Source organism: Pundamilia nyererei, unplaced genomic scaffold (genome assembly GCF_000239375.1).
Source record: "Pundamilia nyererei isolate P.nyererei 1_Seehausen unplaced genomic scaffold, PunNye1.0 scaffold00002, whole genome shotgun sequence".
Classification (NCBI taxonomy): Eukaryota; Metazoa; Chordata; class Actinopteri; order Cichliformes; family Cichlidae; genus Pundamilia; species Pundamilia nyererei.
The window spans coordinates 7,483,427-7,498,261 of NW_005187403.1; the positions used below are offsets into that span (position 1 = coordinate 7,483,427).

Consider the following 14,835-nt stretch of genomic DNA (forward strand, 5'->3'; position numbering starts at 1 on the left):
CCTTGTTATGAATGTACTGTGTATGGTAATGTGATTTTATAATCAGATTTAGTGGCTTTTAAACTGGTGAGCCAAGCAGAAATTCTGTTGTACAGACATCAAATATTTAAGATTAAGTAACTATAATCCCATCTACTGAATCAGGACTAATACAGTAAGTAAATAAATAGGTCTTAATTTAATTGGGCATTATCCAAACAGTTTGGAACTATAAGGCAGAAAAGGATGGGGGCTGGGGGGACAGGGAGTCACAACCTTAGGAGTTTCACATGAACCCAAGATGTGGATTTGTAAAGTCTGGAGATTACGTCTAATAGGATCAGCACAGCCAAGGTTGTCAGCCTGTGCCGTCCTCCTCTCTTTCTCTCCAGATGAGAGGACAAACTCAGGTTTTGAAAAACCAACTATCCAATTCTCCTTTTACAGAACAAGGAAGTACTAGCTTGGAATATTTCCATAACACCTCCATTCAGCCAACAAAACCTTTGCAGCATAAACATGCTTGCAGACATGCTTGTAAAGTGTGAAACAAATGGAGATTTAAGAATGAAAATATTTTCATTTCTAACTATTTAAAGAGCTAGCAAAAAGTAATGGCTAAACAGTTTAAGCTAACATAGTTAGCTTAAAGCAAGCAATGCACTGTTAAAGTATACTTTTTATTAAATAGAAAAATTTACTGTTGCTAAAAAAAATAACCAGTTATAATGAAAAATTATATGATTACCCATGAGTATTGATATACATTGCTAAAGGTAAGAGTTAAAGCACTGAAATAATAATGGATAAATGCAAACAATAACACTAGTTAGCTACCGGTAATCATAATGGCTTAATACTTGAAATTGTTAGCTCCTTAAGGTGCTAAACAGAGAAACTGACTCACCAATGAATGCAGCCAGTGCAGGTTTAACAAAATATTAACAGGAGCAGAAGTTCTGTTTGTTGCTTAAAACATTCTCCTGTATACTCGCAGCTTAATTAGAGTTACCTACCAGCGCCATAATAGTTTAGTTATGCTCACTGATGCACTGTGGCAACAGAAACCCTTTATTAATAAGTCAAGGCTTTTAATTATTCCCCAGAAGGTCACAGCATTGGTCAGGATGCGCATAATGTAAATCTTTACTTTTCTACACATCAGATGGATGGAAGTCATCACAGTAAACCTATTGTTAAACCACTTGTTACACTGGACCTGCAGTGGAGCTCTTGGGACAGTTTTAATTTAATAAAGTGCATTTAGTGTAAAGTTAAAATCAGAAAAGCATCACTAAAAGTCAAACTCAAATTCACCAAAAACACAGATAAAATAATGGTAATGTTTATTATTAATTCATTATTCAAGATATTATTACCTTGTAGAACTTATGGTTTTCCCCTTACCCACTGTTGTATTTTTCTATCTAGAATAATGATCTTTTCAACTAAACTATTGAAATATTGTACTTTGTACCTATCCATTTGACTGTATCCCCAAGCCATGCTTAAACTTGGGAATTAATTTCCAACAAAGTAAAATCTAAATCATACACCATCTGGTTTTTCAGTATTGTTTTATTTCTTCACAGTACATAAATGGATTAATAAATGAAATGCTAAAGTACAATCCTACATGGGGTATCACATCATTTACACACATCAACAATGTGTGCAAAGTTTTTCATACGGTTCTGTCCTTATCATGTAACAGTTATGTTTATTTTTAGCTTTTTGGGGCCTTTTTGCTTTTGTTTTTAATAGGAGAGTAAAGTAAGCAAGAAGGTAGGGGAGGAGAGTGAAGAGGGAAGCAAGCAGGGGACACTCAAACCCAAGGTACTGTAGTGAGGATAATAGCCTTTGGTATATAGGTTGTTTCCTTAACCAGCTGAATTACAGTAGCATCAAAGTTAAGAAAAAAAATGTTGCTTTCTTATTGAGAGCTGATGAGAGCGAGGAGACTGATATCACTAACAAACAGTTCGGGCAAAGTTGGGTCAACAATATGAGACGTTAATGTTACTCAGTCTACCAGTACCTCTGTTTTTACTGACCCCTTTGTTAGTTTTATAACCAAATATAAAACCACAAAATTACCAGGTTTTGGATTTGCTTTAATTAGATGTAAGTAAATGTTTTGTACAGAAGCTGGGCTGTTTTCTCCTGTTTACAGTTTTCATGCTAAATATTTGGCTTCTGGATATTTACAATACAGATGTGAGAGGGGTATCAATCTTCCTCTCACTCCCCCTCCCTCAAGAAGTTCAAATTTCAATCTCTAATTTAGAATAATCTGAAAAGATCAGGGTTTTGTTTTGGTTTGATTTTTGATGACATTTAGTAGATTTAGGCCTCTTTGATGAGCAACAGACCACACAGACGTGAAACAAAAAACAGAGGACGACTTTTAGCGATATGTGGGCTGCACATGTCTCTAAAAACCCCCTTTCCAAACAGCTATCACTGTTAACTGACATTTAAACTTGTGAGCCCTGCACTTCTGTCTCTTGGCTTAAGGGTTTAGTCTTTTGGACAAAAACATAATCGAAGATCATTATCTGCAAGTTGCAATCTGTCTTATATGATAGCATCGTGTGTGCAACAAAACACTGACAGCATCTTCTGTAAAAGTTTTGCTGGCAGTTGTCTTTTTCCCTCCTTTTGCATCTCTCTCTGTTTTTGTGCCCCCTCGTCTCTGTGGCAAACAAAGGATAAGGTCACCTTCTTTAATTAGGAAAAGCTAAATAGTTTTAGGGGTTTTAACTCTTTTGAGTAAAATAATGTAATCCCCTTAAGCAGGATTACCACACTGCTGTCAATCTTTGTTTGCCGTTAAGTGGCTATAGCACAAATATGTTATTGTTTGGGCTTTGTTAACCTCTTTGATTCGACACTTGCAGGAACCCGTTTTTAAAATGAACCTTGTTGACAAATCATTAAGCGCTTTTATTGGTTTTTAATGAGTGTATTAAATAATTTAAGTTGCTTTCAGTCGTGTGTCAGTTGGTGCATGACCTTTTCTTTGGGTCAAAAAAGCAAATAATCTTTAAACTGAAGGGGACGTCTCTTCATTTTTGGCAACAATATCTTGACGCTTTGATTAAATATTAAGCTGGCATCTTGCAATCCTTGTCCTCACCAGAAATCTTGTAATTATGATTTTGTTGTACCTAAATCTGTGGGCCTAATCTTCCCTCTCTTTTTTTCCCCCACAGACTGACATGAACATGACATCTGGAGGAGTGGAAAGATGGTTTTAAGATTTATGTAAGTAGGTTTAGAGCCAGCAGCCATGCACTTGTGACGGGGAGGAGTTAGGGAGGGTGTGGAGGCTGGTGCCCGCAGTGGTCGCACTGCCACCCCTAAATCCAGCAGGGCCAAATCCAACAGGACGTCCCCTCTATGACGTGCAGCGGGGGTGCCGCATGAGCAGGGGGTTTCAGAGCAGGCGCTACTTTAAAAGCCGGCTCCGAAGATGCTCCACAACCACCGAGCAAGATACCTGGGGTTTGTGCGCAAGTTTTCCAACGTCGCCCGACATTGAGCTACAACTTTATCAGAAGGGGTAATATTATCTGTGAAGAAGTCAGAGTGTTTTGTTATTATTATTATTATTTTACTTTTGGATATTTTTTCTGGACTTATCAACCAATGTGGCTTCTTGGATCAACTACCCAAGTAATGATGATGGATGAGCGCATGTCTCCCTCCGCACGCTGCGTCCAGAACCCGGGGAGCAACCCGTCCACAGTCCACAGCATAGAGGCTATACTGGGATTTAAAGAAGAGACCATATTCCACAAGTCAGCCTCCTATAACGTAATGGAAAGAGTCCAGGTCAAAGATGCTGAGCGCAACGGGAATGGGATAGTGAGCCAAACGAAAAAAAACCATTACTCGGAAAGTTGTGACAGTAAGTAAATTCGGTTTTCTTCACATTTAGTCCCGCGTCAGTCAATCTGAGTGCAAAAACAGTATGCTGAAAATATGCAGACATCCTGTGGTTTAGTTTGGATTAAAGTTGTTTAAACTCCAGATAAAGTAACACTTTGAATTCGGTTTTTACCCAGAAGGAAATCAAAATGTATTTTATATTGGTGCAAATGTCTAAAAGGTTATTTTCGTTTTTTAAAGGAGAGATACAAAAATACAAATGAAATAATGAATGTTTAAATAAATACATTAAAAATTTTAAACAAATCTAAGAAAAAAAAGTAAAATAAATTTTTTATAAAAGCCACACTGGACTGGAAAAAGTGGAGTTACCATTTTATTTTGAAAAGCGAATTTTAACTCGGCTAAAACTTCCAGTCCCGGTGTTTGACTTCTTCCACCGCCTCCTCTCCTCACAGGTGTGTGCTGTGGCAGCAGCACCGGCGAAGCCTCCGTGTGCCCGGACTCACCGGACAGAGACGGCAAACTGTCCGACGACGAAAGCCACAAGAAGAAGCACCGACGGAACCGGACCACCTTCACCACCTTCCAGCTCCACGAACTAGAGAGAGCTTTCGACAAGTCCCACTACCCGGACGTGTACAGCAGAGAGGAGCTGGCCTTGAAAGTGAACCTGCCCGAGGTCCGGGTGCAGGTATGTCCCCGAAGCAAAACCACTTGTTTTATTTTATTGCAAGTACCTTTTATTATATTGAAGAACGTTAGGCCTGTAAGTCAAACCATAATGATGACGGTTCCTATGCTTATAAGGCTAAAGAAATTATTTTTTTAGACCTTTTTAGATTAAATTTAATATATTTATTATATATTTCTGAATATTTATATTATCTTTTAGAAATGTAGAGAAACGACGTGTTCGTTTGCAAAAAATTACTTTTTCATGCCTATGATCAATATAAGATCATAAATATGATAAATATGATGGAATATTAAAACGATCATAAATGTTTAATAAAAGTGACCACAGTGGATTATTTTTTTTTATCTAAGAGGAAATGCTTATTTATTTGTTTGAATTGTAACCAAGCGAAATAGGAATCAAATTTATCAAATTAAACAAAATAATTAATAAATAAATGTTGAACTTGTCTTTATTTTTTTAAACATTTAAAAGAAATTTGAAAAATGGAATTTGAATCCATTTCTAAATCAGTTTCACTTTATTGTTTGTGCAGCGACACAGCTCAAGCCAAGTGCTGGAATCAAAAAGTTTCCACTGACACTATATTTAATTCCTTTCTTCTGCATTCATGTTCAAATGCTTTCCTGCGATATTTTATTTCACATTCTAAATTATAGAGGTTACAGTTTACATTTATGACTGATTATGGGCCTAAAAGTTGTGTTTTTCTGCTTTTCTACTGGCTGCTGGGTCGATTCATAGACCTCATTCCTTTTTCGGGTATAAATCAAACTTTTAGGGAAATGTTTTATCAAGATAGACAGATGATTAAAAAAAAATCTTTATATTTTCAGGTTTGGTTCCAAAACCGGCGAGCCAAGTGGCGTCGACAGGAGAAGCTGGAGGTGAGCTCCATCAAGCTTCAGGATACCCCTTCCTCGTCTTTGCTCTCTTTCAGTCGTTCTCCCACCAGCTCTCTGCAGCTGGAGCCCTGGCTCTCCACCCCGATCACCACCTCCACTTCGCTGCAGTCGCTCTCAGGCTTCATCAGCAACTCGCAAGGCCTCCCAGGCACTTACACACCTTCTCCTCCTCCGCCCATGCCCTCTTCCTTGCCATCATCCTTCCTCAACTCCCCAGCCCTGGGACACAGCTCTCACCTGCCTCACATCGGCTCTATGTGCCTGCCGCCCCCGGCGTACCAGTGCTCAGCTGATCCGAGGAACTCCAGTATTGCTTCACTGAGGATGAAGGCTAAGGAGCACATTCAGTCTATTGGGAAGACATGGTGATGCTGGGTGGACTTTAAGACCCCTGAACACATCATGATGAATCTTTTTGGAGAAATCTGGCTTCATTTTCATGATGGGATTGTATTTTTTTTTAAAGACTGACAACTCGAGCTGCCCTTTGGAATTCAAGACATCCACACGTACAACTTTGTGGAAAAATTGTAACACTTTATGTGAAATTCCTGTAAATATGAAGCCGTCTCTTCTCCTTTGTCTTCACTCTAAATTGTTTCATTGTATCAGCCAGCCCAGTCCGCATCTCATCCAGTGTTACTGCCAATAGAACAAGTACAGAGCCTACTGAAAACTCACCAATGCCTGTTTATGCTTCCTCTTGTAAATGGATAAAAGGAGCATTTTAAATCTTTACTTGTTTCTGAGTCTGAATCATAAAATAAATGTATCAAATGGGATTACTTTCCTTATGCAATAAATTGTTTGTGTACAAATACATTAACAAATGTACGATTTCTCCCGTTTTCATGCGTAATTTGAGATGTCTGACAGAATGAAATGATGGTAGATTAAGTTTCCATCAGGAAATGCATTCATTACCTGCAGAGGTGTCTTCAGTATCACACTTGTGTAAAGATAAAAAAAAATCTGCACATGTTATATGGAAAATGTTAAAAATTAGCCCGGTACAGCGGTGAAAGGTCAGTAGACCCAGGGAGCTGCATTATTTAAATAAAAAACATTCCTGCTGTGAATCTAAGTATATTCATGCTTCTGAATTATTAAAAAAAACATATGGCAGGTTTGTTACATGCAACAGGCTTAAACTCGCCCACTTTCTCTCTCCGTTTAGGAGAATGAGTCCCTCAACCCACTTATTTCCTCCTCATTAACTCCTGTAAACTTTATCCCATTCGCTCCTGGGATTAAACCCATAATGGGGGTGAAAGTGGCTTGTACTTCTATTGTTTGCCAATCATCCTTAACAAATGAGTGAAAAAGAAGCAGAGTGAAAACTTTCCTCTGGCTTTAAGAGAAAACTGTCTGTGTGTGTGTGTGTGTGTGTGTGTGTGTGTGTGTGTGTGTGTGTGTGTGTGTAAACCAAATTGCTGCAATTAGCACTTCCTTCTGTCTGCAACTCCAGAGGGATGATAATTATCATTAATCCAACTACCCAAAACACACTCACACAAACACACGCACAAACACACGCACACGGCTGGTATCTCTGCGTTTTTGTGCTTGTGCGTTTTTTCCTTCTAATGAGAAAGTGTGATCATCCATTTTCGTCTGCAGTCGTGATTATGTCAACATTTTACAATCCACCTGATTATTTGCTGGAAATGAAAGCACTCTTAGTTTGACGCTGTGCGACACCTAGTGGTACAAACTGGTTACTGTACTGGTGAAGTAAATCTCAAAAGCGCTAACAATTTCAGAAAAAAAGAAAAAACGGCAAAGGACACTTCTGACATGCAAAGCATGCTTTGACATCCACAGTGCAGTTATCACAATGCCCATTTTATTTCAGATTCTCAGCTTATGTAACACAACCTTGTCAGATCGTTCAGCAATCAAAACGCTGCATGATATGCATACAGGAAACCAAGATTAGTGATGAAACAAACAATCTGTTACAGCAGAATAAAATACACAGTGTGGATATGTGATTATAGAGTACTTTAAGTTGATAATGATGATTGTTTTTAAAAAACAGAAATTCATCTTGCATTCAGGTGGAGTCACTGTCTTGCAGTTTCAAAGCCAGAAGAAGCAGGTCTGACATCTATAAAGTAGTAATTACATTGGAAATGTACACATGATTAGACGTAACATCGGATCACTTGATAATTGAGCATCTGTTCCACACACATACCTCTGCCAGAGATTTTTCTTTGTCCTCTTCTCTCCAGTGGCGCTGAAGCAGCCTGTCTGCAGTTTGAGGCATCATCTGATTTGGATTCTCTGGTTGCATCAGAGCCTGCATTAGATGCTGTGTGAGCCGGGCTGGTTTTAGGGCTGTCAGGTAGTCCCTGTCAGGGTTTACCTCCTGCTCCTCCTCTATGCTCTTCTTTCCCATCAAGTGACCTGGGAAGTTGGAAATAAAAGGTAGCATTCTGAAGAATCTATTCTAGAGCATCTTCTGAAATTACACTGCAATCAAGTGTAGATGTGTGCAAAGCATTCTTTTTCTCACTGCAAAGTGCTCATTCCCCCTGGTGTAACTTATAATAAATATATATATATATATATATATCAGCAGCAGTATATATAACTTAGCAGCAGAGAATGACTAAAACATACTTATTTATAACAACAGAAAACAAATGAATGATTTGAAGTGACCCGGGGTTATTACAATTGTAATAAATGGGCTATTATCGTTATGAGTATTTGTTTCGAAGAGTGAACAGTCCTGCGAACCTTGCGATATAATCGCCAAATACATAGAACAAAAAGTAATATTAACTTGCCTGCACGAAATACTTTTTTAGCAGATTGTGTGACGGTTTCCTTACCTACTGCCCAGTGATTGCCTCGTGGATACATTTTCCCAACAACTGCTGCAGGGCTCTCTGAGCAGTTCAAAATACACGGTACAGTAGCCAGAATAATAAGAACTGGCCACACGGGTCTGCAAGTCCATGAATACCATAAGCACTCTCCGCCCATGTTGTCGGAAAATATAAACGTAAATATAAACAAAAACAAAACACCCAACGTATGTTAGTCCTTAAGTTACAGTTAATCGGCTTGATCTATCTTTAGAAGATCTCCACCATACTCGTTTTTTATTCGCGTGAGCCGATAAGTTTGGAAACAGCTGTCCAGTTGCAAACCTGCTGAGGTTCCACTCCCGGCGCCTTTGATAAGAATGGCTAACGGTTCAAAGTTAAATGCCCCTCCTGACACAGCCGTACGTCAGTGGGTGTCTTAAGTAGCCCGACGCTGGTGCCAAAATGAGAAAGTGATGATGACAAATTATCATCTATACTCTGTAATTATCGATCGCTATTGTTTGCCCAGAGATTGCTGGGTGATTGCAGAAGATGTCAACGTCATTTCACGCGGATGGACGAGACCTCAGTAATTGCCTCTGTCTCAATAAGCATGTGAGGAAAAGCTGTGACTGAAGAACTCTTTGGGTCATTTACATGTACATTACACTATATAAAAAAAATAATACTAACAAAATGAAATAGGGAGGTTTTCACGTAAAAGAAATGAGTCATTTCCACTGAGTGGCTCATTTTAGGGAAAATCCATACATTTTATGTGTTTTATTTAAATGATACATCACGACTGATCTGTTGGAGTTACTTGTACTTCATATGCAGATTTGGAAATGCATTGTATGCAAGCTGAAATCTTGATCCAAAGAAGCAGATAGTAGCAGAAAAAAAGCCTGAATATGAAAATCATTAGGCCTTTGCCCAAAACACTTTTCATGACTGTGATGATAATAATGGACAGTTCTTAGAAATCAGTGTAAAATTGAATTAAACTCACTTTTTCTGCTTAAAACAACGCTTCATGGCTGAAATCGTTTGCTCAGATTCTGTCAAATCGAAATTAAACATTCATAAGCAAGCAATATTTCACATGTAAAGGTCTGCCTATAAACTGTTAAGGGGAATTCAATGTTCCCCGCTGGTGTCCTTTGTGCACGTCTGAAAAACTGATTAGCTGAAATGTTGTCTTTAAGGGGACATGAAACAACAATGGAGTGTACCACGAAGACGAAGAAGTCCAAATAAACATAAACATCAGAGAATAAATGCACAAAAGTTGGCTCCAAAGCACAGTTTTCAATGTTTTAACACTTGGTTACGCTCCACTACCGGCACAAATATGAATAAGAGTATTACATATTACTGTTTAATTCACATGTTTTTGATGCTACTGCCAAGTGACAGCAGGCGGGGGGTAAATCACACACTCTGAAAAGTTTCTGCCACGTTAGTGGGACATTTTCCACTTAGCAAGCGTTGGAAGACTTCTGCAGGTATGTTCGCCCTCAAAGTTCAATCCTCATAACATAAAAGTGATTTCCTTTCTGTGATTGGTAACTTTCACACGCATATGACCTCAAATACACATGTGAACATGTCACATGTCACAGTACAGTCAAAATACATGGGCTGTGAAAAATCATTGGTTGCCCAGTTGGCCAATGCATTGCATTTGTTATTATTTATTTATTTATTTGGTCTTGCAAGCCAAATGCAGGTACTTGCAGCAGGCAACTTTTGATCAAAGGGTGACGTAACATGTTGCCCGGTGGGTAGCAGCCTGTCTTCAAAGGTTGTCCAGTGCCTGTGTTGCTTTGCAGTTAAAGTGCAGCTGAATTCTTGCAGTAAATACTTTGCTATTTGTGGAGCAATTTCTACATTTCTGTTTTAAATCTACACATTCCTCACTGGTCTCTGAATTTCAGCAATTAATGTGAATTTCTGTGTAGGAGGGCAACAATTCTGCAACAGAAAACAACAGATTTGCAATATTCCCTTATTTATCACAGTTACTCGCCATATTATCACAGACACCATGTAACTGCCAACATGGCATTATTCAAGTCAGAAAATTATAGCAGGCTGATTTCATCTTATGTCATCTTTAAAGTGACCAAAGTAACTTGCAAGTGACTGCAAGTGGTTGCAGACCTGCTCCTTGTTACAACAACCAAAGGCATTTACATTGCAACTTCATTGTTACTGTAGCCTCACTTAGCCAAGCGTGTTAAGGCTCCAGCATACCGCCTTTATTGCTACCCATAGCTTTGCAGATGCAGATCTACACGTTGCAGTTGTCTGCTGGAATGCGCTATTGTTTTCTTGGAGGACAACACATCTCCATGGGCTCTGCACTGTTTAAATTCCCAGAAACCTTCTCTCTGTATAAGAATGACATAAAAAGACACCATAAATCTGTATTTTCCAATATGGCAGCGTTCTTCATGCCTCAAGTATACAGTTTTTACAATAACCCCAGAAAGCAGGATATTATGTTAATAATATTTCTTACCTCAGAGAGCGCTATTACTCGGGTAATAAAGTACATCACATGTAAGAACTGTTATACACAGTTATATGTGTTATACACAGTCTATACAATGAGACTTGTTTTTTTTTCAGAGTAAGAGAAACTGCCCCCTGCTGGTCATTAGAAAGATTTCTCTTTTCAGAAAAGGAAACCTTTCTTCTTCTTTAATACACTATATGGATACTTATCAGTCAATGTCTTTATTTCTTTTGGCAAATGAGGATATTACTCTTACTTCTTTACTTCTTTAAATCTGTCTCCTGTAAGTCCCTGTAAGTATTGGCCCATAATAGATTATGCCAGGGGCTCCTACTCTGGGAGTTCTGCAGCACAAACTCCCAATGAAAAAAGTTACTTCAATAGTCTAAATAGTATATAGAGCAATTTCTAAGTTGTGGCGGCATAAAATACAAACATGCTGATGCAAAAAAACAAAAAAACAAAAACATCTCACAAAAAATAAATAATGGCTATCCATGACTCCACCTGTAACCGAGGAAAACTCCTTATGTGTAGGGAGGGGTGTTTTCATTTGGTTACTGTTTGAAGATTTTTTTCCCCTAGTGCTTCAAAACTGCATTTATTTAGACCTACAATATTAAATTACAGCTTTTACCAGATTAGGGTTGCTTGCTTGTAGTAATCGGTTATTTTGGTCAATACTCAGATCACAGTTATTTGACACATCACACACTTTAAAAATTTTTTTTAAAAATTGTAAATTTAAAACGTGTTAAAAAAATATTATATTTTCAAGGGAATTTCCTTGAAATTTAAATACAATCCAAAAGTAAAGCAAAGGAATGTGCTGAAATGCAAATATAGGAATTATTTTCACAAGCAACTGGAGCCAAATACAGCAGCACAAAACGCACACTACTCTAACACAAGATTAGTGACTGTGTGCTAAAACATAGGAGGAAATCCTTCAACTTTTACTTCTTCCTTTTGCACAACACCGAATTGTCTTCACGTTTTCTGCATGTTAACAATTTGTAACTATCGCTTTATTTTCAAATCACAAAAAATTATGCACAAACATGAAATAAAACCAACGGCTCTTACAAGATGCCATGAATAAGAGTGATGAATATTTTGACACCTGTTGTGGGCTTACTTACATCTGCCATCTTGTTAATGAAGAGTCCAACTAATTTATTGGCACACTTTATTGCAGAGCACGGAAAGGTCAGCAGTGTGAATTAGGCAGTCCTCAAACACAGTGAGGCACCCACGTATGTACCCGTGTGAAATTCTCGTGCTTGACTGATCCCTTTCATGACTTTATTGACATACAGATTGCTGGAGGTACAGAAATGATGAGGACAGATAAGGACTCCATGCAGGAAAATACAGTTTTGTGTTGAAAAGACTAAGGGTTCCATCTGGATAAGTCCACACACAACCCAGCAGAAAATTCGAGTGCGTATGGCTCCTAATATCATATCCTCGTTCAAGAATGACCTTAACAAAGCAGGATGAGTCACCTATGTTTAAAGGGCAGCGACAGATAGGACGCGCAGTGCAGCGTCTTATCAAATATTTGTTGGTTTATTTTTATGGAAGAAAACAAGCTCATGTAACAGAAAGAAAAATGTAAAAAAAAAAAGACCAGGAATATGCAAGATGCAAGAAATACAAGGTTCAGTTGGAGGTTATTCTGTAAAATCATTCATAAAGCCATAGTTAAATTTATCACTTCCACCTTTTTTACTGTAACTGCTCACTTGGAACATTTTACCAACAAAAAAAGGAACAAGACGAAAAAAACATAATGAAATTACATTATCACCTAGTGAAAGTATGAACTTTGGATTACCCCACACTGAGAAGTGAAGGAGGTTTTCATTAACTCATTCAACGATTCACTAACACCTACTCATATCTGATTGCCTGGATTTGATCACTTGTACTAGAGGTCACTTTTTTTTTCTTTCTTTCTTTTTTTAACTTTCAGCCTCATAATTAAACCAACTTAAATGACTTCTCTGAAAGAATAATTGTCCACATCAATCAGCATTTTGTATTTGGAAAGTAATAATTATAGGTTGTGACTGAATAAAGTGAACTTTGAAAGTTTTACTAGTAATTTTCAAGCATAAAAGGCAATTCTTCACCACAGGTTGCCATACCCTACCATGTTTATCATAAAAAAAAAAAATCTTAACACATTCAACTGTAAAGCTCTATATTGCGCTCCCTTTGTTGGGATTTTAAACAGCAGATGGCAGTGTGGGGTGAATTTACAGAAGACTAAATTTGTGATTGAACTAAGAGTTGCAATATAAGTATAATATGTGATGTCAAAAGGCATGAAACTATTGATTTTACTTGTTTGATAAGTCTACAATCTATTTTTTGTTATTACTGTTATATAGTATTATTTCAGCTTAGTATATAATTATTTTAATATGAGTTTTGAGCTGTGAGTATCATGTCATATGACGAATTAAGCAGTGTGATAGTGGTGTCACGAACACTGACTTTTAAAGGGTGGTCTTTTTGGCAGCGTTCATTAAAATGAACAGTTTGCTTTGTGTTTGTCACAGTTTTGAGTGTGAAATCTTTTCAGAAAGCCAAAAACACAATATTGCTTTCATTTTATTGCATAAGGAACCTACAGTGGGTTGTTTTGATACAAATGCCATGATGGCTTGCTCTAACTCATCAAATGAGTCAAAGAAGTTTATCCCTTAATTTTCCTGTTATAATCTATGTTTTATCCTTTTGTCAGTCATATCTTCATGTCTGTTTGTCAAGTTGTCTTGGTCTGGACTCAGTGTGTGTTATTTCCTGTTTTATTTTGATAGTCTCCTGTCTCATGTGGGTGATGTTCAGTTTTGCTTCCCTTGTCTCGTCTGGTATGACACAGCGGATCCTCTCTGATCCCAGCCACCGCAGCCACAGACTTTTCACACTCCTGCCGTCCGGCAGGCGGTTTAGCAGCATTCAGACCCGCACTAGCAGACACAGAGATCGTTTCTACCCACAAGCCTCCAGGCTTTTGAACTGCTGGCATTCTGCACACACCATTACACACTCACTATACTCTGCACACTGTCACTTCAACAAATGCCACTTAAATGCTCATTGCACAGGTTTTTGCACAAACTGTAAATACCAACAATTGTCTTAAATTCTCTAAATATATAATACTTTATTATTTTGTTTGTTCATTTTTTCTTTATCATTATTATTATTATTATTATTATTATTATTATTATTATTATTATTATTATTATTATTATTACTGTTCCTTTCTTGTTATTTTCTTCTTAAATATAACTGCACACTTTCTATATGCTCATGTGAAACTGAGGAGCACGAGCCAAAGAATGTCATTATGGGTAAATGTGGCTACACTGTTTATCTGTATATGACAATAAACGTGTATATATCGTCTGTGTCTCCCTCTATTCTTTCTCGTGTCCTCCCTCATGCTGTATGAGTTTTATGCCGCCTGCTTAGCCTCAAGTCAGTTTGTTCCTGTTCAGCTCAGATATTGTTTTTGGTTTTTGTTTCCTGCACAGTTTTACCAGTGTTAAAACAAAGCTGCGGTTTTGAGTTACGTCAGTCTGCTAAGTCCTGCATCTGGGTCAACCCTCTGTTTGCCACACACCCATTCACATGACATTATAGGGTTAATTTGTTATGAAATGATAAAGGATCAGGCTATTCCTGAACATGAAACTGCGTGTCTTCTCCTGACCAAGTGCTTCTTATGTATAACACACCTTGAATTTAAACATCTGCGCTTCATGGGATCTTGATAGTTTAATTTAAAATCCACATGGTGGTGTGCAGAGCTAAAAATCACAACACTTGTGTTCAATAACTTATGGACCTAACTGTAAATATAAGCAATAAAGTATACTATCTACTAGGTATACTGCTTCAGTTTTCTTCAGCACACATAAACAGTCAGTATTGCTGACAAAATCATTAAATAATGAGACACTACTGAGTAACAACCATGTTTCACTAAATGAT

The 14,835-nt window shown here is 37.7% G+C and overlaps 1 protein-coding gene across 1 annotated transcript; it reads left to right on the forward strand.

The window, feature by feature from the left end:
- Positions 1-3,351: 3,351 nt before the first annotated feature.
- On the forward strand, positions 3,352-6,298 carry rx3 (retinal homeobox gene 3). Its single transcript, XM_005720359.2, has 3 exons — positions 3,352-3,892; positions 4,332-4,567; positions 5,410-6,298. Exons 1-3 carry the CDS (start codon positions 3,631-3,633, stop codon positions 5,845-5,847), a joined length of 936 nt encoding a protein of 311 aa, XP_005720416.1. The 5' UTR covers positions 3,352-3,630; the 3' UTR covers positions 5,848-6,298.
- Positions 6,299-14,835: the final 8,537 nt, after the last annotated feature.

Coding starts and splice junctions, on each gene's coding strand:
- rx3 (XM_005720359.2), top strand. CDS start 3,631: ATGTGGCTTCTTGGATCAACTACCCAAGTAATGATGATGGATGAGCGC. Junction 3,893..4,331: donor TTACTCGGAAAGTTGTGACA/GTAAGTAAATTC, acceptor CTCTCCTCACAG/GTGTGTGCTGTGGCAGCAGC. Junction 4,568..5,409: donor TGCCCGAGGTCCGGGTGCAG/GTATGTCCCCGA, acceptor TTATATTTTCAG/GTTTGGTTCCAAAACCGGCG.